General features: G+C 45.0%; 1 protein-coding gene across 5 annotated transcripts; it reads right to left on the bottom strand.

Annotated features, from left to right (window-relative positions):
* SINHCAF (SIN3-HDAC complex associated factor) lies at positions 1-24,908 on the bottom strand. 5 transcript variants are annotated; one of them, XM_005308740.5, is made up of 6 exons: positions 24,565-24,908; positions 11,973-12,120; positions 10,098-10,197; positions 5,074-5,200; positions 3,807-3,957; positions 1-2,479 (listed from the first exon to the last, which is right to left on the bottom strand). In XM_005308740.5, the coding sequence occupies exons 2-6, from the start codon at positions 12,098-12,100 to the stop codon at positions 2,317-2,319; spliced, it is 669 nt and encodes a 222-aa protein (XP_005308797.1). In that variant the 5' UTR covers positions 12,101-12,120; positions 24,565-24,908; the 3' UTR covers positions 1-2,316. The 5 variants fall into 5 exon arrangements, with proteins under 5 accessions (XP_005308797.1, XP_008162422.1, XP_005308796.1 ...); XM_008164200.4 differs by lacking the exon at positions 24,565-24,908 and adding an exon at positions 23,545-23,831; XM_005308739.5 differs by lacking the exon at positions 24,565-24,908 and adding an exon at positions 22,434-22,943.
* Between the last annotated feature and the right edge of the window lie 815 nt (positions 24,909-25,723).

Genomic DNA, 25,723 nt, shown 5'->3' with positions numbered 1-25,723 from the left:
TTTATTTTTCTAAATAAGTCTAAATTTATTCATTACCCTAGTAAAAAAAAGTTTGGATTACAAGTGTATGGACAGTATAAAAAAAGTACAAAAAACAGGTTCCATAGATTTCTAATACATTAATACAAAGTGCATGACTACAGACAGTTCATCTTGCATTACTACAGGGAAAGGAAGAGATGGGAGGAGGAGGGGAAGCAGTCAATGGTTGAAGTCTAGCAATAAATAAATAAATACAGAAGTAGAGATGATCCACATTATAGCACATCCTACCACCAGTACTGCAGCCATAAGTATAGAAAATCATTGAGACTAACTCAGATGTAAGTTGGTGTGTAGATATGGCTGGCTGAGACTCTTGCATGAGTCTTTGGAGACAGACTTAGCAAAGCAGCCATTCTAACTATCCATTTGATTGCAGGTGAAGGTACACTACGTAGTTTTATCCTCCCTTTAGAATTTAGTCAGTGTGTTTACAAAAAACAAACGAAACAAAACAAAACAAAAACCAAAGAGAGGGGACTAAAACAAATCTCCATTTTCCCTGACATCCCACTAAGAAATTTTATGTATCTAATAGAAGGGAAAAACAAGAAACCAAAACCCAACACTAACTTTCTGCTTTGAGGGTGAGGGAGAATGGGGGAAAATATCTTTCTGTAGCGCTCTTTTCATCCCCTGAATGTTTGCCTTTCAGAAAGTGAGCTTGCATTGAAATTTGCCTACAAACCAATCCTCAGTCTTCCCACCAAAATTTAATAGTAAAGACAAACAGAAGAAAACTCAAGTTTCTAGCAGCCCATTGCAGAATATCCCCAATTAAAGTAAAAAGTGTCCACTTCCCACATTGTGTAAGTTAAATCTTCATAAAGGTAACATGAAACAACCAGGAGCTAAAACTGCAGCACACTCATTGAGAAAGCTGTTTTTACCCTAAAGACAAAGCCGGAGCATAAAGGAATGCCACAATCATTTGCACACAAGTTTTTACCAGGCATGTGCATAGGATTTGTTTTGCCAACAACACACACGCAGGGTGTGACTGCAGCTCATGGACGTACCCAGCTAGCTTTGCGCTAGCTAACTCAGGTACCAATAGCAGTGTAGCCATGGCAGCATGGGCTTCAGTGAGGGCTGTACAAGGCTGCCCAGGATCCTCGGTTATTACTCAGTTGGACAGCCCTGTGGAGTCATGCTGCCACAACTTCACTGCTCTGGTAGCCGAGCTACCTGGATTAAATCACACCCTGGGATTGCAGTATAAACATGCGTAAAGTTCACAAGACTGGAAGGGTCCATAACAGGAATCGTAACTCCACTGAATTTCATGCTTTGATTGTTTGGTTTCAATTCCTGGGACAGAATTCTGGCCCCCCACACTACAGTTTTGTTCTGGGTCATGTTCAAAACCAGGAAGGGGCCTAGAAATGGCAAAAAATTTGAGATCATCCTGTGAGAATTCAACAATTTCAACCCCGAATCTACACCTAACCTGGATCCCAGGCGGCCTCCATGGTTCATCTCTCAATCTAGTCACATGCCAGTACTGCACAAGCCCCAGTGCTTGCTTTTGGGTTGCCATTTATTGGTTTACTGGTCACTTGTACTCAGTTCTTAACTGGGAGGTTCTATACAGAGTGTGCCTTCCTTTTCCACTCTTCTTGAATATTTAACATTTAAGTCTTCTTGCACTAGCATTGTTCACATTACTGGTGTCTGCCATTACCTGGCCTTGCCATACAGGAATGATGAAACTATTTGTCTTGGTTAAAATGTCAGTAGTACAGGTTTAGCTCTCCACACCTTTTAAAATACATACAAATGAAAATATTGTAAAGAGTTAAAAACTTCTATGTATAAGTCCATGTCACTGAATCACACATATCAAATGAAATATTTTCTCTGGTTGGGGAGGGGCGTTTATCAACTTAAAAAATGCCAAACAACCACTGCTTCTCTCAGTACAGAAATATTAACTACATACACTTTATTATACAAGAAAACCCACCCTCAAAAGTTCGTTCATGGAAGGGATAGGTAGGGGAAAGATAAACAAAAACCCTTAAAGACAACCTTGCAGCAGCATTCAGCTTTGCTAAGTGTTCCATGGTATCTTAAATATTATGTAGTATTTCTGAAAAGATACAAACCGGCTTGAGCGTTTGTGGAATTGTAGCAGTAAAAACACCAAAACAGTTCTAAGGAATAGTCTTTTGGCAGCATAGCAGGTGTCCATAGTGAACAAAGGGTCACTTTCTAGCATTTTCCAGACAATAAGAGGCTCCGTATACACCTTCCTTCAGTTAGCCAAGGAAGTCACCATTCTTCCTGGTTGGAGATGGCTGGAGATTGGGGTCCCTGTTGTTCAGGCTTCTCAGTGGCTGACTTCTTATTGCTACAGCAAGGTTTGAAGAGATGAGTGTCTATAAGGACTTCCCCAAAACGCCCTTTGTAAATTATTCCACAGCAAACTTTTTGCCTAGGGGAAGGAAAGGGTGGGGTAGGAAGAGAGATGCAGACACTATTTTAGATATAAAACATACATATACACCCAGAAGTAAGTTACAGAAACACAAAGGGGGGAGGAGGGGAAGGGATAGCTCAGTGGTTTGAGCATTGGCCTGCTAAACCCAGGGTTGTGAGTTCAATCCTTGAGGGGGCCACTTGGGGATCTGGGGCAAAAATCAGTACTTGGTCCTGCTAGTGAAGGCAGGGGGCTGGACTCGATGACCTTTCAAGGTCCCTTCCAGTTCTAGGAGAGAGGATATCTCCATTATTTAAAAAAAAAAAAAAAAGTTAATGTAATAGGACCAGGACACTACAGTTTACAACCTCCAGGGCTATTTGAATATCATGGTGATAAGCATTTTTATGGGGCCTAAGAGATTCGGTCCTATTTCAGTTCTGGGGGAAGTTTCCTTCCATCATAAAAGGAGGAAGGGGGGGAATTACAAGCACAAAGTAAAAAGCCCACTAAGAAAAAACAAAATCATGAGTGTGAAATCCACTAGACTGCTTTACAAAACAAACAAGCAAACCAACCAACCTCAGCCCAAGTGTAGGTCTACCACTTTGCTACCTCAAGTAGCGACACAAACACAGCTGCTTCTTTGCCGAACTGTATTTGACTAAATGTACCTGTAAGAGGCCAACTTAAAGAACATAAAAAACGCCATACTGGGTCAGACCAAAGGTCCATCTAGCCCAGTATCCTGTCTTCTGACAGTGGCCAATGCCAGGTGCCCCAGAGGGAACGAACAGAACAGGTAATCATCAAGTGATCCATTCCCTGTCACCCATTCCCAGCTTCTGGCAAACAGAGGCTAGGGACACCATCCCTTCCCATCCTGGCTAATAGCCATTGATGGCCCGAGCCTCCATAAGGTGCCACAGGGATCTGTCGCTTTTTACAGATCCAGACTAACACGGCTACCCCTCTGATACATAAAAATCTCTGCAACACTGGGGAAAATGTTACAGTTTCTCCAGCCCCCCCAAGTTTCTTCTGACCACGATCATGGGTCAGTTATAAAAATGTCTCTCTGTCAACAAGACCTTATGAACTAATGGCATCTGACATTAGGCAGGCAGAAACCAAAAGTAACATAAAAGGCAAAACAACTATTTCTCTCCAAGTCCAAATCCATACTTCTGTACTGTTAAATTACTTATGTCACATCCTTAAAATGCCAGGCCTGTCACCAGCTGTTTGTGAATGCTGTTTAATTGCTGAGGAAACAGAACAGAAAGCCTTGTAATTCAAACGAATTGCTGGCTGCACAGGTGCATGTTTGGTTGCTTTTTACCTTTTCCAGTATGTGAGATCTAAAAAGGAGAAGACTGGTGTTCTGCTGGATCCAGGGCTTATCTCAGTGTCGGAGCCATCATCAGACTGGTTACTGTAACAGGGCGACTGAGCTGGGGAGGCACTTGAGGTGGTGCTGTGGGCATCAGAGTCTATGGGGGGGGAAAAAAACACAGAAGAATCAATTGGGTGTAACTAGCGTCTTTCCTCCCCTCAGACTGTGGAAAAGTCAGATACAAGCAGCACTATTATGGCCAGTGAGAATATTAAAAAAGCAGCTGACCATTGCTGCTCTCTGTTGGCACTTTCGAGGTTTCAGAGATGATCATTTGTCAACATTATGGAAACGTTTCATGAAGGACGAGGAGGATCTTGGGGTAAGAGAGTGGGACTCAGAAGGCTCTGGATTCAGTTCCTAGATCCACCACACATTTCTGATGTGACCCTGGGCAAGTCACTCCAATCTCCTGGGTGAGATTCAGGCACCACTGCAGTCAGTGGAAAACTACTGACTTCTCACAGGGCCAGGATTTTGCCCTCCGTGACTCAGTTTCCCCCATCTGTAAAATGGGGAGAATACTTCCTTCCCATCACCCTGCATTACTCATATCTATTTGAACTCTGATCCTGCAAAGACTTGCGCTTATCAATGAGACTCACAATGCGCAAAGTTAGGTGTGCAGGTAAGTTTTTGCACAATTTGGGCCTTGGACTGCAAGGGTTGTTTCTGACTGTGTGTCTATACAGTAAATAGCACAATGGGGCTGACATCACATTTGTTGCCTAGAAGTGGCTGAAGTCCATCCTTTGAGACCCTTACAATTACACTACACAAAGCACTAAAGAAAGAAGAAGAAGAAGAAGAAGAAAAAAAAAAAATAGTGATACCTTAACAAGGTCTTTTCAGTATCTAGCATCTATGAAATTTCTGCCCAAGAAGTTATTTTCTGGGACAGTTTCAAATCACTGAAATCAGGGACTTAATAAAAGTGCTTTCTCCCTCAATTCAACTCATCACCTGGCATCTGCAACTTCCCCACCCTGAGCCACCCAGCTCAGATGTCCATCATGTCTCCCACCACCCCTGCCCCTCAAATAATTCAAAGATGCAAAGGATTATAAACAAATATTTTCTCATTTAAAAAAAACAAAACAAAACAAAAAAAAAACACCACCACCACCGACTGCATTGGACAGTATCTAATTAGGCCAGTTAACAATTAGCTACTTTGGCAATAAACTGCCTTCCTAAAACTATGTCCACTTACTGTGCCGTTTGAATTCCTTTTGCAGTTTGCTGATTTGATTGCTCTTTATTCTGCTTCCAGAGAGAGTTTTCATTTTCTTTGGTTTCAGTGTTGTTTTAAGACTGGGTCCAGCCCTTGCATCCACCACCTGAAATACAGCATGGATACATTTAATTCTCTCGGCCCACAATTGTGTATCAGAACTAGGGCCTGATCTACAGATAAAGCCGCTCTGGTCTAATTAAACATATTTTAAACCAGTTTAGTTCACTTGTGCAACTGTGTGTTGACACTCATTTCAACTTGGCTTATATCAGGCCTAGGGCATGGCTACACTTGCTAGTTAGAGCGCATTAAAGCAGCCCCGTGCGCGCTAACTCATGACATATCCACACTGGCCAGGCATGTAGAGCGCCTAGACTCTGCAGCTAGAGCGCTCCTGGTAATCCACCTTGGCAAGTGGAATAACGTTTGATGCGCCCCCCTGGAGCGCCACAGCACCAGTGTGGACATCCTGGTCTGTTAATGCGCTCTGATTGGCCTCTAGAAGTGTTCCACAATGCCTGTTCTAGCCACTCTGGTCATCACTTTGAACTCTATTGCCCTGCCCTCAGGTGACCAACTGTCAAACCCGCCCTTTAAATTCTCTGGGAATTTTGAAAATCCCCTTCCTGTATGTTCAGCCAGGCATGGAGTGCTCTCAGTGAATCTTTCCAGGTGACCACGCCTCCACGCGCCAGGCGATCCCCAGTATGGAGCAATGGCGAGGTGCTGGACCTCAGTGTTTGGGGGGAGGAAGCTGTCCAGTCCCAGCTGTGCTCCAGCTGTAGGAATTACGATACTTTCGGGCAGATATCAAGGGACATGATGGAAAGGGGCCATGACTGGGATGCCCTGCCGCGCAGGGTTAAAGTGAAAGAGCTGTGGAATGCCTACCGCAAAGCCCACGAGGCAAACAACCATTCCGGTGCTGACCCCGCGACTTGCCGTTTCTACAAAGAGCTGGACACGATACAGGGGGGTGACCCCACCTCCATTCCAAGTACCACCATGGACACTTCAGAGCCCAGTTCAACAAGGCAGGAGGAGGAGGAGGAAAGCGGGAGCAAGGGTGCTGAGGAGGAGGAAGACACCCCGGAATCCCTAGATGCATGCAGCCAGGAGCTGTTCTCAAGACAGGTGAAAGTTAACCAGTCACAGCGGCCAGTGCTTGGGGAAGGAGAAACACCAGAGGAGGTTCCTGGTAAGCGTCTTTTATTTTGGGAAGGAAGTTATTCGGTGCGGGCTCTTGGGATGAGGAGGATTAGGGCTGAATGCATGCCTAGATAGGGCATTGATGTGCTCTCTCACATCGCGGTAAACAGCCTCAGTGATATCTTCAAAGGTCTCATCCAGAAGTTGGGCAATACGCTTGCGCAGATTTCTTGGGAGAGCCACTGTGGTCCTTGTCCCAGTCAGGATAACATGTCCGCACCCACTGTGCCGTGAGGGGCAGGGGAACCATTGCTGCACACAGGTAAGCTGCATACGGGCCAGGCCAGAAGCCGCATTGAGGAAGACCTTGCTTCCCAGGTCACCCTCAGCAGCGAGATATCTTCCAGGACAAACTCATCCTGTGGAAAATGTGGGGAGAGTGCTCAGAATAGGGGCCCTCTGCAGCTGTTGGCTCTCCCCAAGGCACAGAAACCCAGAGGGCAGTACAGCTGTGAAACAATCAGTTCCCGGTTGACCCTGTGCTTACTCACCATTTTGGGGTTCCCGTGGGTTATGTGCACTTGCTTTGGGATGGGCAAATTATGCTATTGTGTAGACTGTGCTTGCCCTTAAGTATGGGGGGAATCATTGCTCTGTTTGGTGTGTACAATGCTGCCTCTGTTAAGTGTTCATTTTGCCTTTACAGATGCAACCTTGAGATCTCAGCCGTCCGTGTTATCACCGGCCGAAATACTCCAACGAATTAGGAAGAGGCCAAATAGAAGCAAAGAAGACATGCTGCATGAAGTCATGCAGCAGTCCCTTAATGAAAATCAAAAAGTGCAGGAGTGACGGGAGAGTTAAAGGAGGATCCGCCAGCAGAATGAGGAGCGCTGGCACAAAAGCGCGGAGCTCCGGCAGCAAAGCACGGAGCGGCTGATAAGCATTATGGAGTGCCAAGCAGACTTGATCCAGATGCTTGTAGCCATGCAAGTGGAGCACTACCATGCCCCTCTCCTCCCCCACCCCAGCCCTTGTCCCAAAACTCTTTCCCTTGTGCCCCCATGTCACCTCCAACCCACTTTTCCCAACATCCAGGTTCTTATCGCGACCAGCTGCCTCCAGCACCTGTAGCTTCACCACCCAGCCCTGAAAGCTACGACCCTTGCACTCTGCCCCCATCACCATGCAGTATAGCCATCCTGAAGTGCAGCACTCATTGCACAGCACTCGAGACAGGAAGGCAAAGTATGATAACAGGACATATGCAAATCTGTGATTGTACTGTTCCCCCACCCCACCCCCTTGCCCTTTGTTTCCCAAGCAGTTGTGTTTCTTTTCAATAAATGAATGTTTTGGCTTTGAAAACATACTTCATGCAATAATAAAGAAAAAGATACCTTAGCCCAGGAAAGCAAAAGGCACTGCAAGTCAACGTAGCAAAACAGCTTCCTACTAACATTGGAACCACTGCACTTCACGCCCGTGCAGGGCACCTGACATTACTGGTAGCTTTCAGCCTCAAATTGCACCCTCAAGGCAAGCCTAATCCTTGCAGCCCCGCACTGGGCCCCTCTAATAGCCCTGCTCTCTGGCTGTTCAAATTCAGCCTCCAGGTGTTGAATCTCTGAGTTCCATGCCTAAGCGAATTGTTCACCCTTCCCTTCACAAATGTTAGGGGAGGGTACAGCACGCGGAAATAATCGTGGGGATGTGGTCATCGGTCAGGTCCAGCTTCTCATACAGAGAGTGCCAGCAGCCCTTTAAACGGCCAAAAGCACACTCCACAGTCATTCTGCACTGGCTCAGCCTGTTGTTGAACCGCTCCTTGCTGCTGTCAAGACTCCCTGTGTAGGGTTTCATAAGCCATGCCATTAAAGGGTAAGTGGGGTCTCCAAGGATCACAATGGGCATTTCGACTTCCCCTACGGCGATCTTCTGGACTGGGGAAAAAAATCCCGGCTTGCAGCTTCCTGAAAAGGCCAGTGTTCCAAAAGATGTGTGAGTCATGGCCCCTTTCTGGGCCAGCCTGCGTTAATGTCAATGAATTGCCCACAGTGATCCACAAGCCCCTGGAGAAGCATAGAGAAATACCCCTTCCGATTAATGTACTCGGAGGCTAGGTGGGCTGGTGCCAGAATTGGAATATGCATCCCATCTATCGCCCCTCCGCAGTTAGGGAAACCCATTTGTGCAAAGCCACCCACTATGTCCTGCACGTTACCCAGAGTCCCGGTTCTTCTGAGCAGGATGCGATTAATGGCCCTGCAAACTTGCATCAACACGATTCCAAGGGTCGACTTTCCCACTCCAAACTGGTTAATGACCGATCGGTAGCTGTCTGGAGTTGCCAGCTTCCAGATTGAGAACTGCCCTGCCGGTGGAGAAGCGGGGGGCTATTGCAATCTCGAGACTTTGTGCTGCAGGGTGGGGGCGAGCTCATCACACTGTCCCAGGAAAGTGGCTTCTCTCATCTGAAAGTTCTGCAGCCACTGCTAGTCATCCCAGACTTGCATGATGATGTGATCCCACCACTCAGTGCTGGTTTCCTGAGACCAAAAGTGGCGTTCCACAGTAGCGAGCACCTCCGTGAATGCCACAAGCAAACTCGTGTCGTATGCGTTATTCGAGTCGATATCTTCGTTGGAGTCCTCACTGTCAGTTTGGATCTTAAGGAGTAACTCGACTGCCAAATGTGACGTGCTGGCAAGACTCATCAGCATATTTCTCAGCAGTTCAGGCTTCATTCCCGCAGACCGAAACGGAAGGCAGTGCGCGCAGTTCAAAAAGAAAAAAATGTTGAAAGATGGCGCCAAATGTGGATGGAAGCACTGGGATTGCTGGGATGTGAACCGATGCATCATGGGGCCTTGGGACAGGACCCAGAATGCCCCGCCCCCTTCCCACAACCCACAGCGCCAGAATGGGAAGAGGTGCTATGTGGGATAACTGTCCATAATGCACCGCTCCCAATGCTGCTGCAAGTGCTGCAAACATGGCCACGCCAGTGCGCTTGCCGCTGTCAGTGTGGACAGACTACAGCGCTTTCCCTAGTGCGGTCTCCAAAGGCTGGTTTAACTCAAAGCACTCTACATCTGCAAGTGTAGCCATGCCCCTAGTCTACATGAGAAAGTAAAACTGGTTTAAAACAACAGCTTTAGTTAAACAACTGCAACTTTCTTGTGTATAAAAGGCTTCCAGTTTAGCTCGCACCTTTAATTAAGGCCATTTAAACCAACAGAAGAGTGTCCACACTGGGTTTGCACAGGTTTTTAAATCAATTTACGCTAACTTCTGTGTTTAGGCAAGCCCCAAGCAATGAATGGCAGGTTTAGCTCCCTTGTTGCTGCCAAAAACTCTCCTGGAAAGATTGATGACTAAACCGCACCCCCCCCCCACACACACAAAACTGGCTCTTTTTTCAACCGCAGGCCCAGAGCAGATTAATATATCAAATCAGAGAGTGGGAATGACTGTGACACAGACATTTTAAGTATTTCACTAAGCCAAGCTGATTTATATGTTACTTAAGCAAGTCACCTTGCTTGTTCAAACTTTCCAAAAAAAAGAATTCATCTTTGGGCTGAGGCCAAGTCTGGAATATTTAGTCTGAAGGGAGGATTCTGGAGAAATTTATGAGCATGTGAAAATGAGGTGGTAAAAAGAGAACTGTCTCCAACAATCACTTGTATCTTGCACACGTAAGCCATCTGAAGGCACGGAATAGCCACACTTCAGAGCAGCTTTTACAGGTGCTGAGGAGTCAAGAGAAAACACTTGATGTCTCTCTCTAGTGGAGTGGACAGAAAGGGAACATGAATTACAGAGAGGAGAAAAAATAGCCAACTAACGTGATTCCAGTTTTTCTTTGATCCTGCTGGCAGTTTTTTCCATCTTTTCACCAAAAGGACACACGCATTGCAGATATCTCCTGAGCGGACTTCATGGAGCCTGACAAGAGAAGACCCTGTTTATTATTTAGCCTCTTGTAATCAACCCAATTAATATAAAGAGAGAGACAATAGATTCTCAGGCAAAGATTTTCCAAAGTGACCAGTGATTTTTGGTACCTCACTTACTTTGAATATCCAACTTGAGACACCTTAAAAGTGCTTACCCTACAGAAAAGTGCTCAACACTTTGGAGAATCTTGGCCTAACTGTATTAGAACAAACCTCATCCCTTTAAAGTTCATTTTTAAGTAATCCCAGTTGATCTGATGAACACTCCATTCAGCTCTTGAACTTTTCATATAATTTAAAATAAAAGCTCCGATCCTGTAAGAGTTCCATGTGCTGCACTCCTGCTGAACGCTATAGGTGCTCTGTGCACAGCCTAACAACTTGTAAACATTGGCATAAAGACTGCACTTGTTTGCTTTCAATAAGCTTGTTCAAAAGGTTTCCCTTACAGTTAAATCTTTTTGGAATGATTCAAAGAAGGAGATAAATTATGGAATTTTTTTTGGCTAGTTAAGTAAAGAACTTTGAAATACTGTAGAAGCGAATGACATGTCTGGGTTAGATAAGTCATTCTTTGATGACCCAGGGTAAGACTGCAGGTTCTACTTTGCCAAACATACTGAATAAAGCATAAAAATGAAAGCATGTAGCATACTGCAAGCTTCAAAACTCCAGTTTAAATAAAAATGCATGGACTGTGGCACAGCCTTCCTTTAGCCAAGGTCAGCAGCAAGCAAGCATGCAGATATGTAGCAGCTTTTACATTAAAAAAAAAAAAAAAAAAAATGATAGCAGTCAGTAGAAGTCACTATAAAGACTCATGGGAAAAATCATTTCTTGACAAAAAGAAATATAAGAAAGGCAAAGAGGCCTGATCCTACAAAGAATCACTCAAGTGAATAATTTTTAACATGTGAGTAGTACCAGTGTTGCCAATGAGACTAATTGTGTGTAAAACTAATCACAGGCGTAAGTCTTCCCAGGATTGTGGCCTAAAATCTCATGATAGCTAAGCAAACTGGGCTGAGAAGGGGAAGTTGGAGAAATATCAAAGTGGACATTTCTCCAGAACAAACAAACACTTTTATGGAAAGTTAGAATCTCAATCTTGTTGCACTAATTGCTATGGCTAATTACAAAGTAAAACACTAAAAAAGTGTTAAATGTAATAAAAGAAGTAATTAGGAGCGAGTGTAGTCGCTCTGTTGCAGCGCTGTATGTACTCCACCTCTCCGAGGGGAACAGCATGCAGCGCTGCAGGATCTGATTACACTAGCGCTTTACAGTGCTGTACTCGCTGCGCTCGGGGTGGGGTGGGTGTGTTTTTTCACACCCCTGAGCACAAGTTACAGCGCTGTACACCGCCAGCGTAGCCAAGGCCTCAGAAAAACTCCCATAGACCTGACGTCTGCATTCTTTTACACCTTGTACAGCAATTGACACCTGTGAAAAGGGAGTGCAAAGTGTTTCCACTCTGATTTGATAGCACTTTGCAATAGAGAACCAGAGGGCATAGGTCCTCAGCTGAGGCTGACTAAGTCAATGCCGCGGTGCTGATTTACACCAACTGAGGATCTGGCCCAATGTTGCCTGCCCCTCGTGGTAGAAGTATGAGGAAGCTGAAGACTACACTAGGCCTGATTCTGGTCAGAGTCTTCAGTACTTTCACTCGCTTTGAGTGAGGTTGATAACTTTTCATGCTTTGAGACAGAAATCCTGACTAACTAAAATGTAAACCCAATTTTGAATAGCAGGTGATCTTACCCAAAGCAATTCTGGAAGTCTTTTTCATAACGTTTACTATCAGTGAAACGAGAGCTGGAAGACTTTGCTCTGCAGATACAGCAACCCTCTATACTCCGGTACATCTTTGGTTTATGGAAACCAAACATTTTTTCTTCTCTGCTGGAGCCTGTAGAACAAGCAGAAACAGTCATTGTTATCACTTTAAGATACAGCTCAAGGATAATTTAAAGGGAGGAGCAGCTTCATGTGCAACTTTGCAAACTGATGTTACATCACAGTCCAGAACAGACCACCACTCGGGGGGACTTGCTAAGGTATGCATGGTCACTATTTCACAGTGCATCTGAGGAGGACAGGTGTTCAGAATAGGCTTACCTTGGTCAAGCACAAATAGTTGATGTCTCTTGCACCCCAAAGCAGAGGGTATTAAGAAAACCCAGACATGTGACAAGGTCACCTACAAAATTGTTTTAACACTTAAGAGCCACTTTAGAAACGACATGGGCGGGGGGAGGGGGGGGGAGAGGAGGGAGGGTTCTCTCTTTACTGATGCCCAGTGACTCCATAGCAAATATTCAGTTCACAAGTTTTTCCTAACTGCCCATATCGTCAAACTAAGTTGTGGCTCTCTGGTTTGCATACCACAACCAGTAATCCTGAAGTACATTATAGATGCAGTTAATGTGCAATGGAGGTATTTGTTGACTTCTGGTTAGAAAACAACTTTTTATGTCTAAGTTCAATTCCCCCCTCCCCCAGGGACTCCAAAAACAAAAGGGGAGCTCCAAGATGTTGTTGCCCTCATCCCCCCAGTTACTTTCCAGAGTGGAACTGTACTTAGGCCCTGATCTGGCAAAGCGCTTAAGAACATGCATGATGACTTTAAACATTTAAGTAGCTCCATTCCAGTGCTCAAAGTTACACACATGCTTAAGCTATTATCTGGCTCAGCCTTAATGCAAAACAAGGTTTTACAGGCCATCCAAAAATTGTAACTAGTCTATGTCATAAACACAGAGGTACCATTTCAAAAAGAGTTCTTTTAAACCAACAGTGTTGTAACTTTGGCTTATACAACCCTGTTTAGTAAGCAAGGTTTGCCCTCTGCTGCTTATCATCAAGGACAACAAGCAGCCAAACTACACAGAAAAGGAATAGCTGCTTAGTAGGAGGAAGGTTCAACAGATAGGATTTCTCAGCTGGAACAGAAGTCAACGTATAGACCCAAAAAAAGAAAAAGGTGACACAAATAAGATAAGATCTGAGAGTTTTTGTTTTTTATCGTAAAACCACGAGACCAAGTGATTACATTGTCAGAGACTCCATCATAATCCAGAAGATTGTTTGGGAGAAACCAAGCAAATTAACAGGTGCTGCTGAAGAGCTGCAAACGGTCAGCCTAGGCCGAGTGTTAGCTCTCTACACACAGATGAATTCCCGCCCCCCCGCCCCCCCCCCCCCCCATAAGTAGTTCCAGCCCCACATAGGCTCTTAGGGCTCTCTCTTTAAAGGATCTGGAGGAAGACATCGCAGTAGGGTTTAAGCTAACCAACAGCTCTTCTAGACCCCAATGGAGAAGACCAGGATTTGGAGTCTTGTATAAAAACAAACACTCTCACCACAAACTGCCTAAAGAATAACTGGATTTTTAGCAGCTTAAACCCAAACAAAATGGTTTATATTTTGGTGTAGTTCATTAAACCAGTTAATTATTTCTGCTGCAGTAGCACCCCATGCCACCGATCAGACTCAGGTCTCCGCTGCGATAGGTGCTGTACAAACACATAGGAAGACCGAATCTAGGCTCCAAAGAGCTGGGTTTGACAAAACCACTTGCCCATTCATCAGTGGCAAGGGGAAACTCCCTGCCAGGTCTCAGGGACTTCACCAGTCGATCCTACAGAATCCAAGCATTCATTTTCAACAAAGATGAGGTTTCAAGCCCTTACACTCAGGAGGTAAGTCCCCAAATGTGACTTACAAAGCGTTGCCTTCTTGACTCTGCAGGCAGACAGCCTGAAATTGCTTAAGGCCCAAATCCTGGTTCCTGCTCACAGCCCAAGCCGGCATGCTGAGGAATTCCTCCAGTGTTAGAACAAAAGCAGTCTCCACTGCTCTCTCCACTCCAGCCCATTGCACAGCCATCATTCTAGCCTCAGGGCTGCACTTGGCTTTGAGCCATTCACTCACTTCTGTGAAGGAAGAATAGAAACAGCTGATCCACCTGCCCTGTCCTCAAATTCTGGTGTGCTGGCACAGGAGCTCCCCTGGGAGGAGCTGGGCTCTGCCATTCACAGCTGTGCACATTGCCAGCGAAGGCTCCCCAAAATCCTACCCCACCACTCCTGAGCCATCCAGGTTGACTGCAAGAGGGCCATCCGCCATCCAGGAGTACTTTGCTGGATTATGGCCTGTGGAAAACTGGTCAAGTGACCTGAATGGCGTGTCAAGGGTTGGTTAAGCTCAAAACTACTCTGTTCTTGCACAAATAAGTCTCCAGTTGCATTTAGCCAGTTGAAGTACTGGGTAATTTCTGGCAAAGAAGGGAGGAAAGTCTGGTTCCAGGAAATGTGAGTCAGGAAGCTAAGAAGGGCAGCAAGACAAACATAAAGATAGATTTAGGCTGTCTTCCCACTATGACAATGTAGAGCCAATGGGCATCATACATGTCCAAGTAGGTCCAGTTAGTCTTCCCTGATTAACAAGATGCATGGGGGGGGGGGGGGGAAACCACCACACACATGACTCCAGGCACTAAGGAGTTATATATTCTGCATGTCTGCTTATATATTTTGTTACCATTCAATGTGCCCCTTCAAAAGTCTCTTGACCGTATGGTATTTACCAAGCCTTTTGAGATGGCCAGTCAACATTCACCTGGGAGTTTGTAACAGTTATTTTAGGTTTTGTTTATGGCAACTCAACGTTTAGCCTCCAGCTTGGTATGCTTCACTTTACAAAGTCTGGTACTGGCTGCTGGTACTTCTGTCCCACTGGTGAACCTAATAACCCATGTAACAAAAACCTTTATCTTTACAGGAGAGGCATGGAACTGGTCTTGGAAATTTGTCTTGATTGTTCACTTGGGGAACATTTGTAAGCTTGAGTCGCTAGGAAATGTGGGATGTCTCAGCTACTACCAAGTATTTATATTGTAGTGGGACAAGAATCACCATTTTACAATTAACACTTGAACAAGGATTGGCGTCAGATATTTATAGTAAATATTCTGTTGTGGGATTGTTGCTTCCATTCTCACAGGCACAGCCTTTCAGCACCAAATTTCAATAGAAGGAAAAACTAGTGCCATCTGTTTCCCAGCTGATGAATGGACAGCAACAGTATCACCATACGTCATTCTTGGATTGAGAAAAAAAGTTACTAGAGAAACCACAAGTATAACAGATTTCTCTTTGACATCTGTGTCCAAATGCAGTGTTATAAATGGAAGGCGTCAGTACAGAGTCACATTTAATCCACACAGTTGCCATTTGAAACTATACACTAAACATACTGTCAGCTGATGAATTCAATAGCTAATATAGATCACATTGGAGTTTAAGGGCGCTGACCAGCATTGCTATACTTAAAGCAGTGTCTGCTTTTCCATTCTAAGCCGTAATTATGTGCCCAATCATTGCTGACACCTAGTTCCTATCGGAGTGAGGCATGCTTAAAGATTGCATAACTAGGACCTTAAAAGATTTATCTTGTAAAGTTTTGTATCTAAGATCCCAAATCAGAAACTTTGGGTTAGATCTTCAGCTAGTGCAAATCAGCACAGCATCTACACTGGCTGAGGATCTGGCCTTGAACGTGCAGACTGAAATGTATCCATACTGAAGGACAGATATTTGGTTGCTGTAAACGGGTGTAGCTCCTTTAACTTCAGGGGAGTTACATCAGTTTTCACCAGCTGAGGATTTGGCCTGTTATATTTAAATCCACTAGATTGCGTCTTTTAAACTACCAGCCATGTGGGAGTCAGAAGGGGACGCTATGCGGCAAGGAATTCCAGCAGAGGCAAGACAGGATTCCTCCTGGATCTCTGGGGGAAAACACACTTGTACTCTAGGAGCAGTGGTTGAAGTAGACCGAAGCAGGTGTGGCAGCGCTCACTGTACCAGCCACACAGGAAGGGGATCTGCGGGAGTTTCCCCCTTTGCTTTTAGCAAAGAAGATGGAGTTGCACTCCCCCTACTCTCATCTACTTGAATTCTTGCTCAGCAGCAATTCTGCCACAATCTGAAAGGATGCAGGGTGCACTCTCCTCTGCAATTTTGCCAGTGAGCCTGGAGGGATAAGGGGAGTACAGGGCCAACACCCCACCCCCTTTGCTAGTATCAGAAACATTTTCAGGAAGCAGAGCCCCTTCTGCCTAACAGATCTGGGGTCAGCCCATGAGATAGGGGAAGGTGGGAAGAAAAGACTCCTTGGACATCTATGCATGGCTGGGCACAAAGTTAGCCTACGCCACACACAAAGTTATTTCCTCTTTTATGGACTAGTCAGGACAAGAATTGGGGATCAGAGTTCCCTCTGCAAAAGTTGATGCTAACACGAACATCTGCATGAGAAGCAGGAACACAGAAATGCTTGCTCTGTGTCAGATGTGCATGAAATCCTCTCAACTTGGAAATAAACTGTGAATCCTGAACTCTAATCTTTCCAAGGGAAGGAGAAGCTAACTTTCAGGGATTTATTGTTGTTTGGTTGGTTGCTTTCTAAAAAATGGGGAAGGGTGGCTATTTCCTTTTGCCTTTCCAGATTCCTTCTGCATTCTTCCTGACCACCAAGGTTGAAGGGAAAAACACCTTCAAAATAGAAAAGAAACTCAAAGACATATATAATTCCATTTTTATACCTAAACAAACAAAAAGAAACATACACCTGAAATTTGTGACACTCGCAGAGAAACATTCCATGGGCTGTTTCACAAAGAAAGCAGCTTATCTGAAAAGCAGAGGGATGGCATTCCAAACACTCAGCACCTGCTCTATTCCTGCCTCCCTGCTCCAGCCCTGAACTCGTTCACCCTTTGCGCAGCCCAAATTCTTCACTTGGAAGGGCAGAGAGGAGTAAGAAGGAACCATGCTGCTAACCTGATTTCTTCCTCTGACCCACAACAATGGTCTAGATTCTTGGCTGGTGTAAAGCAGCGTAATTGCCTTGAAGTAAGTGGAGTCACACTGGTTGGCACCAGCTGAGGATCTGGCCCACACATATTGATGCAGGCTGCTCCTGTCAGCAAAATCTCACAACGCTGATTTCTACTGCACATGGATAAAGCAGAGAAATATCCAAGAGGATTTTCTTAAAAGATACTGAAATAAAGGAAAGAGCATAAGCCCTGGAATGCACACCTGCACATGAGAACAATGACTTCTTCCAAAACAGCCTATGCCATGAGCGGAGTTGCCAGTCTCCCTAGTAAATACTTCAGGCCTCTCCCTTGGCTGGAATAAACTGGTATAGTCCCACTGAAATCAATGGCGTTATGTCAATTTCCACCAGCTGAGGATCTATCTGCCTTTGAATCTTTGATAAAGAAATCACTCACCCCAAAAGGGTGTGTCGTCCAAAAGGAGACCTTCGCTACAGAGTTGTGAAGTTGAAACTGGGCCGTAACCAACTGTATTTTAATGGTGTCTGAAGTGGAAAGGCTCCAAGGAAATAAACAAGAAAACTAGTGTCAACTAAAAATGCTACTTTCATCTTCACATAAAGAGAGAGAGCAATGTAAACAGTGTTCCAGTGCAAAATGAGGAGACTAGGATTGAAGTGTGCAACCTTGAAACTCCATATATACACACACACACAACATAAATTCTTTTAATATCTGCCCACCTACCTACTCACCACACCTCCCAAAAAAACAAAAAACAAAAGACCCCACAATATGTGTTGGTGAAAAGATCAAGAAATATTTCAAGGGTACTCTGCAGTCAGTACTGTATCGGCACTTTAGAATGAAACTTCACCCTGTGAACGTTGTACTTTACGATCAATGTGGCCCAGGGAAAGTTAAAACTGTTAAAACTAGATTACCTGGAATGTTTTTACCTCCAAGAACATGTATGCCAACTCCTGTGCAGCTAGTCCTCTGCAACAATGCCGTGCTTGTGAGGTTTCACAGAACTCAATGAAACTTTAACATGTACCAAATACAAATGGCAGACCAATGGCCCGGTCATGAAATTAGAATGGTTGACATTTATTTACGGTGGTTGACCCACTTGTAGTATAGTAGCTATGTCAAAACTATTATGGGTAAAATTTAAAAAAAAAAAAAAAAAAAAAAAAAGTCACCTAGATGTCTCCATCTCATTGATTTTCAGTGGGACACAGGCACTTAAATTATTTAGATCATTTTGAAAATGCAACTTAATGCCTAACTCACTTTGGTGCTTTTGTAAAAAGTTGCCACTACAGGAAAGCTGGTGTGTGCTGGGCAAAAAACAAAAACAGGATTTTCAGAGGGAAAAAATGTGGTGGTGGGGGTGTTCCATCTGCAGCCATTCCAACTTGAGCCATGATCTTATCACCTCCTATAATCTAACCAGGGTCAGATCCAGTCAACCCTTGAATGGGAGATCTCCAAGGAAAACATGCGGTACTGTAGGAGTGGTGCTGGTGATTCCGTTAGCGAAGCTCATCTGAGTCAGTACAAACCAATGGCTCAGCACTGTGTCTGGGGCCACATGCTTTCTGAGGTGCAGTCTTTTACATGAGATTTGAAAATCAGTGTCATGAGCACTTGTGATCGTTAAATATCTCGTGGCTATTTTAGCAGGAGCAGTACACTTTAACAGTGAAGATTTTTTTTTATTGTGTTAAAAAGTGTAAAGTGCTTTACTTATGATACAAACGCCTTTTTAGTTAAGTAAACGGACTAATTCCCCGCCCCCCCCCATCCCCATTTGGACTTTGAGCTGATAGATCAAACACCAACATATTATCTGGTAATCGGAGAGCCAGTCTTGAGAGTTGTGAAATGGAGTCCCACCCCTCCATTCCGGTTATCCCCTCAATTTTCAAACCACCTCTTCCAACCACATACTTCTTGTTTCTTCTGGCACCTGTTTTCCAACAGTGAAAAGCCTCACGAACAACTGTCGCTTCAGACTTAAAGGAAACTGGCAATATTAAGAACTATTAATCTCATCCAGTGTAACAATGTGTTAAGTCACAGACTGCTGATAAAAATGAATAATTATATAGCATATGGGAACCAACCCCCTTGTCTGCCTGCTAACAGTTTGGTGACAGAGGGAGAACTGCTCAGCATCAGCATGTACCATAAAAGGCCCCAGACTGCCACGGTTTTAAAGGTGGTTTTGTTATCTGTTAGTTTGTTTTAATTCACATGAATTTTAGTTACATTTTCACACACAGTCGTCTAGTAAATAACAGACTTTTATCTGTAAACCCCCACAAATGTTAGGCTCCAGGCTCTCAAATGACAGTCATCTGCCAACTAACACTTGGGGGGGGGGGGAGGGGAATTTTCAGAAGTGACAGAGCACAAGTCCCACAGACTTTCAGTGGGAGCTGGGGGTCTAGTGTCTTTAGGTGCTTTTGAAAATTCCACCACTTGTCACCTAAGGCCTGATCCTGCACCAGTAACTTCAAAAGCAATTTTGCCATCAGCTTTAACGAGAGGACAATTGGGCCCTATCTATGTGGCAAAGACTTAATCCAGTGCTCTCAGAAGTCAGAGAGAGAAAAATAAAATAAAATAAAAAATAAAAGACTCCCATTTACTCCAATGGGTTTTGGATCAGGCCCCAAATCCTGTCAACATTACTGAAGTCAGTCAGGAACCTCATGAACCCACTGTACTCTGGATCTCATGAAATCTGCTCCGACTATTTCAAAAACCCATAAGGTCTTATACAGTAGGTCTAGCTACGCACAAGCCACAATACCTCTGCATATGCTCTACATACAGCTTCTCACCTTTCAAAGGGACCACTGCTTGGGCTGTGCTTGGGGTATAGATAAACAGTAAGCTCCACGGGTGTCATCTTATAACCGTTCACCAGCACTCAATTAAAGGAAAAGAAAAAACACATTTCTGACTATAGTTTTTAGTATACTCTTTGGCTTCTGCTGTGGATGCTAAACACTTGAGCAATTTTGAAAGTCTGGCCTCGTAACATTTAATGGTTCTTCTCCCCCACTCCCCAGATATTTACTGGAAATGCACCTAGAAACTATTTGAAAGACATTCTATAAATGCAAAAAAAACGAACACATACATACAAGTCTGAGATCAGGCCACTCATATTGCATATGTAATAAACTTGCTTATGAAATGCTATAAAGCATATACAACTATCTTCCAACACTTCATATATCAGCTGGCTTACACTGTTTAAAATCCTCAAAGCAAGTGGATCGTGTTATGGATCAACTGCTTGCCAAACTAAGTGAAACTACAGTGTTTTCTTCATTTGCAGTCATAACAAATACCACCTAATTTGCACCCAGAGGACTGCCAATCTATAGAGGAAAATCTAGGGCGGGGGGGCTGGGGGGGAGAGACTATATGTAGGGGCAATGACAACAAAAAACACTCCACACAGAGAGTGAGACAGTCAGGGGAAGCTTTGGATACAGAAGGAATTCAGGATTTAGTCACTGCTTACTACCAGTGTACTGTTCTGAACTAGATAGTACAGCAAAAAAGGTAAACAAGAAGAGCCATGACAGAAATCCCTTCAGTAACACAACTGGGGGGTGAACATACTAAGAAAAGAAGATAGACATTTATGCCAAATGACACAAGTAGGTTTGTCTGGAAAGGCTACTGCCTGTCCAAGTTATTAACACACTTTTTTGTAATTTTTTGTATTAAACAAATCAGTTTAATTTGACGTTCTGTTTCAGGTTTTAACCCACAACTAAACTGGTAACCACCTGAAGATATTTGTAATGGGCATGATAACAAAGTGGGGTATCACAAAAAAGGAGTTCTACAGTTATTTTTCTGCCTAAAAAAAACCCCTTGCAGTAAACAGACACCCCAAATCTGATGATAGAACACATAGGTGGCAAAATGGAAAACTATGTAGTTATTGGACCAACACTGCCAGTTAACACAGAATACTGAATCACATAATTTGAAGATGACTTAGCCTCAAAATTTGACCAAAAAACCAACCAAACAAAAAAACAAAATTCTTCATCAGGACTGAAATCCTAGTTCCACTGAAGTCAATGGCAGACCTCCCTCCCACTGATATCACTGAGGCCAGGATTTCACTGCAGATGTTTTACCTGCAGCCTGGCTACCGAAAGGAACACCCAGGCAAAGTTTTGTCTTTCATCCATACCCCAACCAGGGAGAAACTAGAGTTAAGATAAGGGGGAGGGGGGAAATATCAGCAGGGCATTCAGCACCAGTGCACAGCAGCTCACTACAAGCACTGCCTGCTGGAACAAAGACCAGCCACCCCCAGTCACCTCAGCAAGGACGACCTACTTTTCAAAGAGGCCATGATGATCAGGTAGACAACAAGCATGAGGGTCACAGGCACACACTGGCTGGCATAGGAGTCCCCAGCGTGACCAAGTCCTTTTCAGAGGTAAACAAGAGGATTTAAAAAAAGGAGAAAAATCAAGTGTGCTATGGTGTGCTGCGGGAAGAGACGTCTGTTCCTCAGAGCACATTGCAAAACACAATCACTGTCCCGAGGACTCAGCGAAAATGCCTAGGCTTGCCATTTAATAAGGGAGAGGCACCATTCAGAACTATTCAGGACTGGGGCAAAATTTAACGCAGGAGCCATTAGAAACATAGGAGAGTCCCTAGCAGGCAAGCACGGAAACTGGAATCAGACCCCAGCAACGTTTGCTGGATATTTAAACAGGCAGCCCCAACCTTTTAACTCTTTATCTGCAAAGCCGGTAAATGCAATTTAAACTAGCCTTGAATTATGCTTTAAAAACAAAAAGTCTTCCCTCCCCCAGGACTAGCAGTGTTTGGAGGCAGGGGGCGGGGGGGAAGGATTGCTATGGCAAAGCGGTTTGGGAAAGGGGACATTTCCACGAGCCAGCTCCTAATCTCCCGAGTGCTGGCTGCAGTCTAGGCGGGGAGAAATCGGGTCACAGTCGCCGGCACTGATTTTCCGAAGCCAGCCACACACACGCACGGAAAAGTGACACGTAAGGTGCAGTCACGCACCTTCCTCTCTCACGCTACTTTGCTGCGGTCTTCCACGGCGCGGGCTGCGTGGAAAAGATGCATTAGCGGCTGCGCCCTTGGCAGGGGAAAAGGTGCGTGACGGCAGCGGGCAAGATTGCACCCGCCGGGCAAGCCCCGAGTGAAAGTTACTCCACAGCGTTTTCTGCCAGAACAAAAGGGGCGAAAACGCGCGCCCCCCCCCCCCCCCAGCTCGACAGCACTTCCTGAATATTGCACCCGCTCACCCACAAGCACAGAGCTCGTGGTGCCCAACAGGGCCCTTCACTCACCTCATCCTACACTGAGCTGCTGCCGCTTGCTGCTACGGCTGCGGAGAGGCTGGAGCTGGTTCCTCATGGCTTCACCCTGACGTAATTCAAACATGGCAACAGTTCGACTTCAAAGGGAACCCTACAGACCTCCCATAAACACACGCACACACAGCCGAGGAACCGCTGCGAAGAGCCCTTTAAAGCGTCCGCACCAACCCCCAGCATTAAGCAGCGTTCGGGACCGGCGCAGCGGCAATTCCATGCGTGGAATAATCTGCAGTTTTTACACAGAAAAGTGAAAGGCGCTTCCTCTCCTGCATGCTTTTAGACACACAAACACGCCGCCTCCTCCCTGCACACAGCATGCTAACCTCACAGCAGCGTGCGTGCCCCTAAACTTTAACTTCCCCAAAAGTCTTCCAGACACAAAAAGTCAAGCTCAAAACTTCCCCAAGACACGAATCTGTCGCATCAATTCCCCCGCCAGCCGTCCTCTCCCTGTTGTTTAATAACAGTCCGTGTTTCGGTGAGCAGACTGGATTGCAGTCACGCAGTTGTAGAGCTAGCACTGCCTGCAGCACATGCAAGCCCTTTGTTTTCCCTTCAGCCTGGTTGCCTACGTGCAGCATCAAGGAGATGTCGACTGTTTTGCGAAATGCATCAAGAGATTTAAAGATCGTGCCAACTAGTAAGATTCCTGATCGACCAGACAAAACAAGCCCCCACGAAATGGAGAATGTAACTACAAGTTAAACTTCGTTGCGTTCTACATGGAAACAGTTTAACTAAAAGAGGAGACAAGAAAAGCAGTTACTTTCACTCGCACTCTGCTTTGAAAGTGGTAAGACGCCATCACCATAAAGTCACACTGTCCTGACGCTAACAGGACACCACTCTGATCGATAACAAGGCATTTGCAATAGAAAAGGTTAAAAACTAAAGCAAGCCTGCAACCTGCGCACGTGTCATGTCAGATTGCACACACACAATTTCTGTCCATTTCAGGTCACTTGAGGGCTAAATCCGACACCCTTTCTAAAAACAAGCCAAGTCAAGACAACAATTTCCCCATTCCTCTCCCCCCGACCAAAAAAAAAAAAAAAAAAAGAGAGAGAGAGAGAAAACGTACATTGACACTGCAATGATTGCCTCCTGCCACTCACGACGCAACAACTTCTGTGCGCTCAAAAATAAAGCTACAGGTGTATAATTAGTAACATAAATGTACAAGATCCCAGAGAACGTTCGAAAATGGAACTTTTCTCTCGTAACCATTCCAAAGCCCAAACGGGTTCTGGAATCCCTAGCGATTTAGGCGTCCGGATTCCTTCTTTTTCTCATTATCACATCCGCATCTCTCGCCCAAGCTGAGCAAATAATGCCAAACCGCGTGCATACAGTAACGGGCCGCAACAGACCTGGGAAGCAGCACCAACAACAGGCCAAGCTAATCTCAGCCCCACTGTCTCCCCCGCACCCCCCCCCCAATAAACCAAACAAGCCCACATTCTTCTTTCAAAATCACTTAACTTGAATTTACAAAAAGGAAGGAACATTATATCTTCCAGCTTCCACCTCATTACAAAGTGCACTAAGAAAAGGTTCTCGAGCCACTCAAAACATTCACTAAGCGACGGTTTGATACACTCCCCCTTACTACGGCTCCTGGAAGAATGTCCCTTAAACTGATATTTCCCGGTAACACCTTGAACTGGGTTCACAGTTTCTCTAACCAACAGAATTGCCTGGGATCACTTTTCCAGTGATATCTTCAGGAATTAACTCGCCCTCTCTCTTTGGAAGAGAACATTTTGATTTCACTTTAAGTCCCAGTGCGAAGATCTGGAACAATGCAATCGGCATGTTCACTACACTGTTAGCGTTTGAAATTATAGTCCTCAAGTTATTCTTTCAAAAAAAGAACGAAAAATCGATGCCGCACACAGGGCAGTGGGTGTCAAAACTGTTTCGGACAGGAAAGTGTTTTCCCTGCAGCGAAAGGCAGCCTCCAAAAATAACTTGTTTTATTGAATAGAACGGCTGATTGGTTTCAGGGGTTTTGGGGTTTTTTTGCTTTTATCAAAGAGGTTTCTCACTTTTTGGTTTAGTAAAAAAATTCACAAGTGGAGAAAAACATTAAATCACTTACCTCTGAACTGCAGTCCCCAACAAATCAATAGCGTGGTGTGTTGTGTGCGATGAGCTCCCCCCTCCTCTGCGGAACGCGCAACCTCGTTGTGTAGCTCCCTGGGTCTTCATGCAACTGCTCCTAGAGTCAATTCTCATTTGCATAGCTCGCTTTCCTCCCCCTCGCTCTGCGCAAGCGTCGTTCCCACGGCTCAATTCTACTCAATCGAGTTCTTTTGCATACGCGCCCCATTGTCCTTTTAAGGGAGAAAGGCCCGCGCGGGAAGCCTGGGAGGAGGGGGTGGTGCGGCCCATTGTGACGGTGGCGATGACTTCACACAAACAACCCACTCCCCGCCCCCTCTCAATGGAGTAGGAGGAGATTGTAGCAAATGGAATCACAACAATGAGTGCTGCTGTGCAATACCTGGTGGGGGGAACGGTGCCAGGTGCTGCAAATCTTTCCTTTGCAAGTTACTTAGGAGACCTTCTGCCAAATGTCACGCTCACTCACGACTCACTTCAGGGTGGGTTTTTGTGTTTGTGGGGTTTGTTTGTGTGGTAAAGGAATCTCACTGCTGCCTATGCGGGAGGATTTTGCTTATCTTTCAAGTGAAATACTTGGGATTGCCGAGGCTCTATGGCTACCTGCCTACAATGAGAAACTGAAAAGCCTTAGGTTTTCCCCTTGAGGAACCAGCCACCACTACTACCCCTTGGCCGGCTACTCCCAGTTTGCTCACTTTCCTTTGAAAAAGAATTGACAATGTCAGAACTGTCTAAAATAACACCTGCCCCCCTTTTTTTTAAAAGGACAAAAGTGAGGTCTGTCCCCTTTGGGCCTGGCTAGACAGGAACTCACTGCCTTCTTGCACCTCTGACCCAGGGTTCCCAAACTTTTGTGCAAAATGGACCACATTTTAATAGAGATTGTTACAAGCAATTGCTTACATTAGAAAGTAATCATAGGAAAGTTAAGTAAATACTCTGATCACTTGGTTTTCTCAGATCCACACTTTGGGAACCTTTGCTTTAGTCTATTTCACATTTGGATCTGGATACGTCCTCCGCCCAGCACCTGTAACCTCAGCACCACTACCAAAAGTCCAAGATTTTGGAGACAGTTTTGAGAAATTCCCTATATGCCAAAATCTCAGTCCAAAAGTCAGAGGTTGGTCAGG

Source organism: Chrysemys picta, chromosome 1, assembly GCF_011386835.1.
Source record: "Chrysemys picta bellii isolate R12L10 chromosome 1, ASM1138683v2, whole genome shotgun sequence".
NCBI classification, from domain to species: Eukaryota; Metazoa; Chordata; order Testudines; family Emydidae; genus Chrysemys; species Chrysemys picta.
Note: the sequence above shows the minus strand (reverse complement) of the source record. Positions and strands in the feature narration are given on the sequence as shown.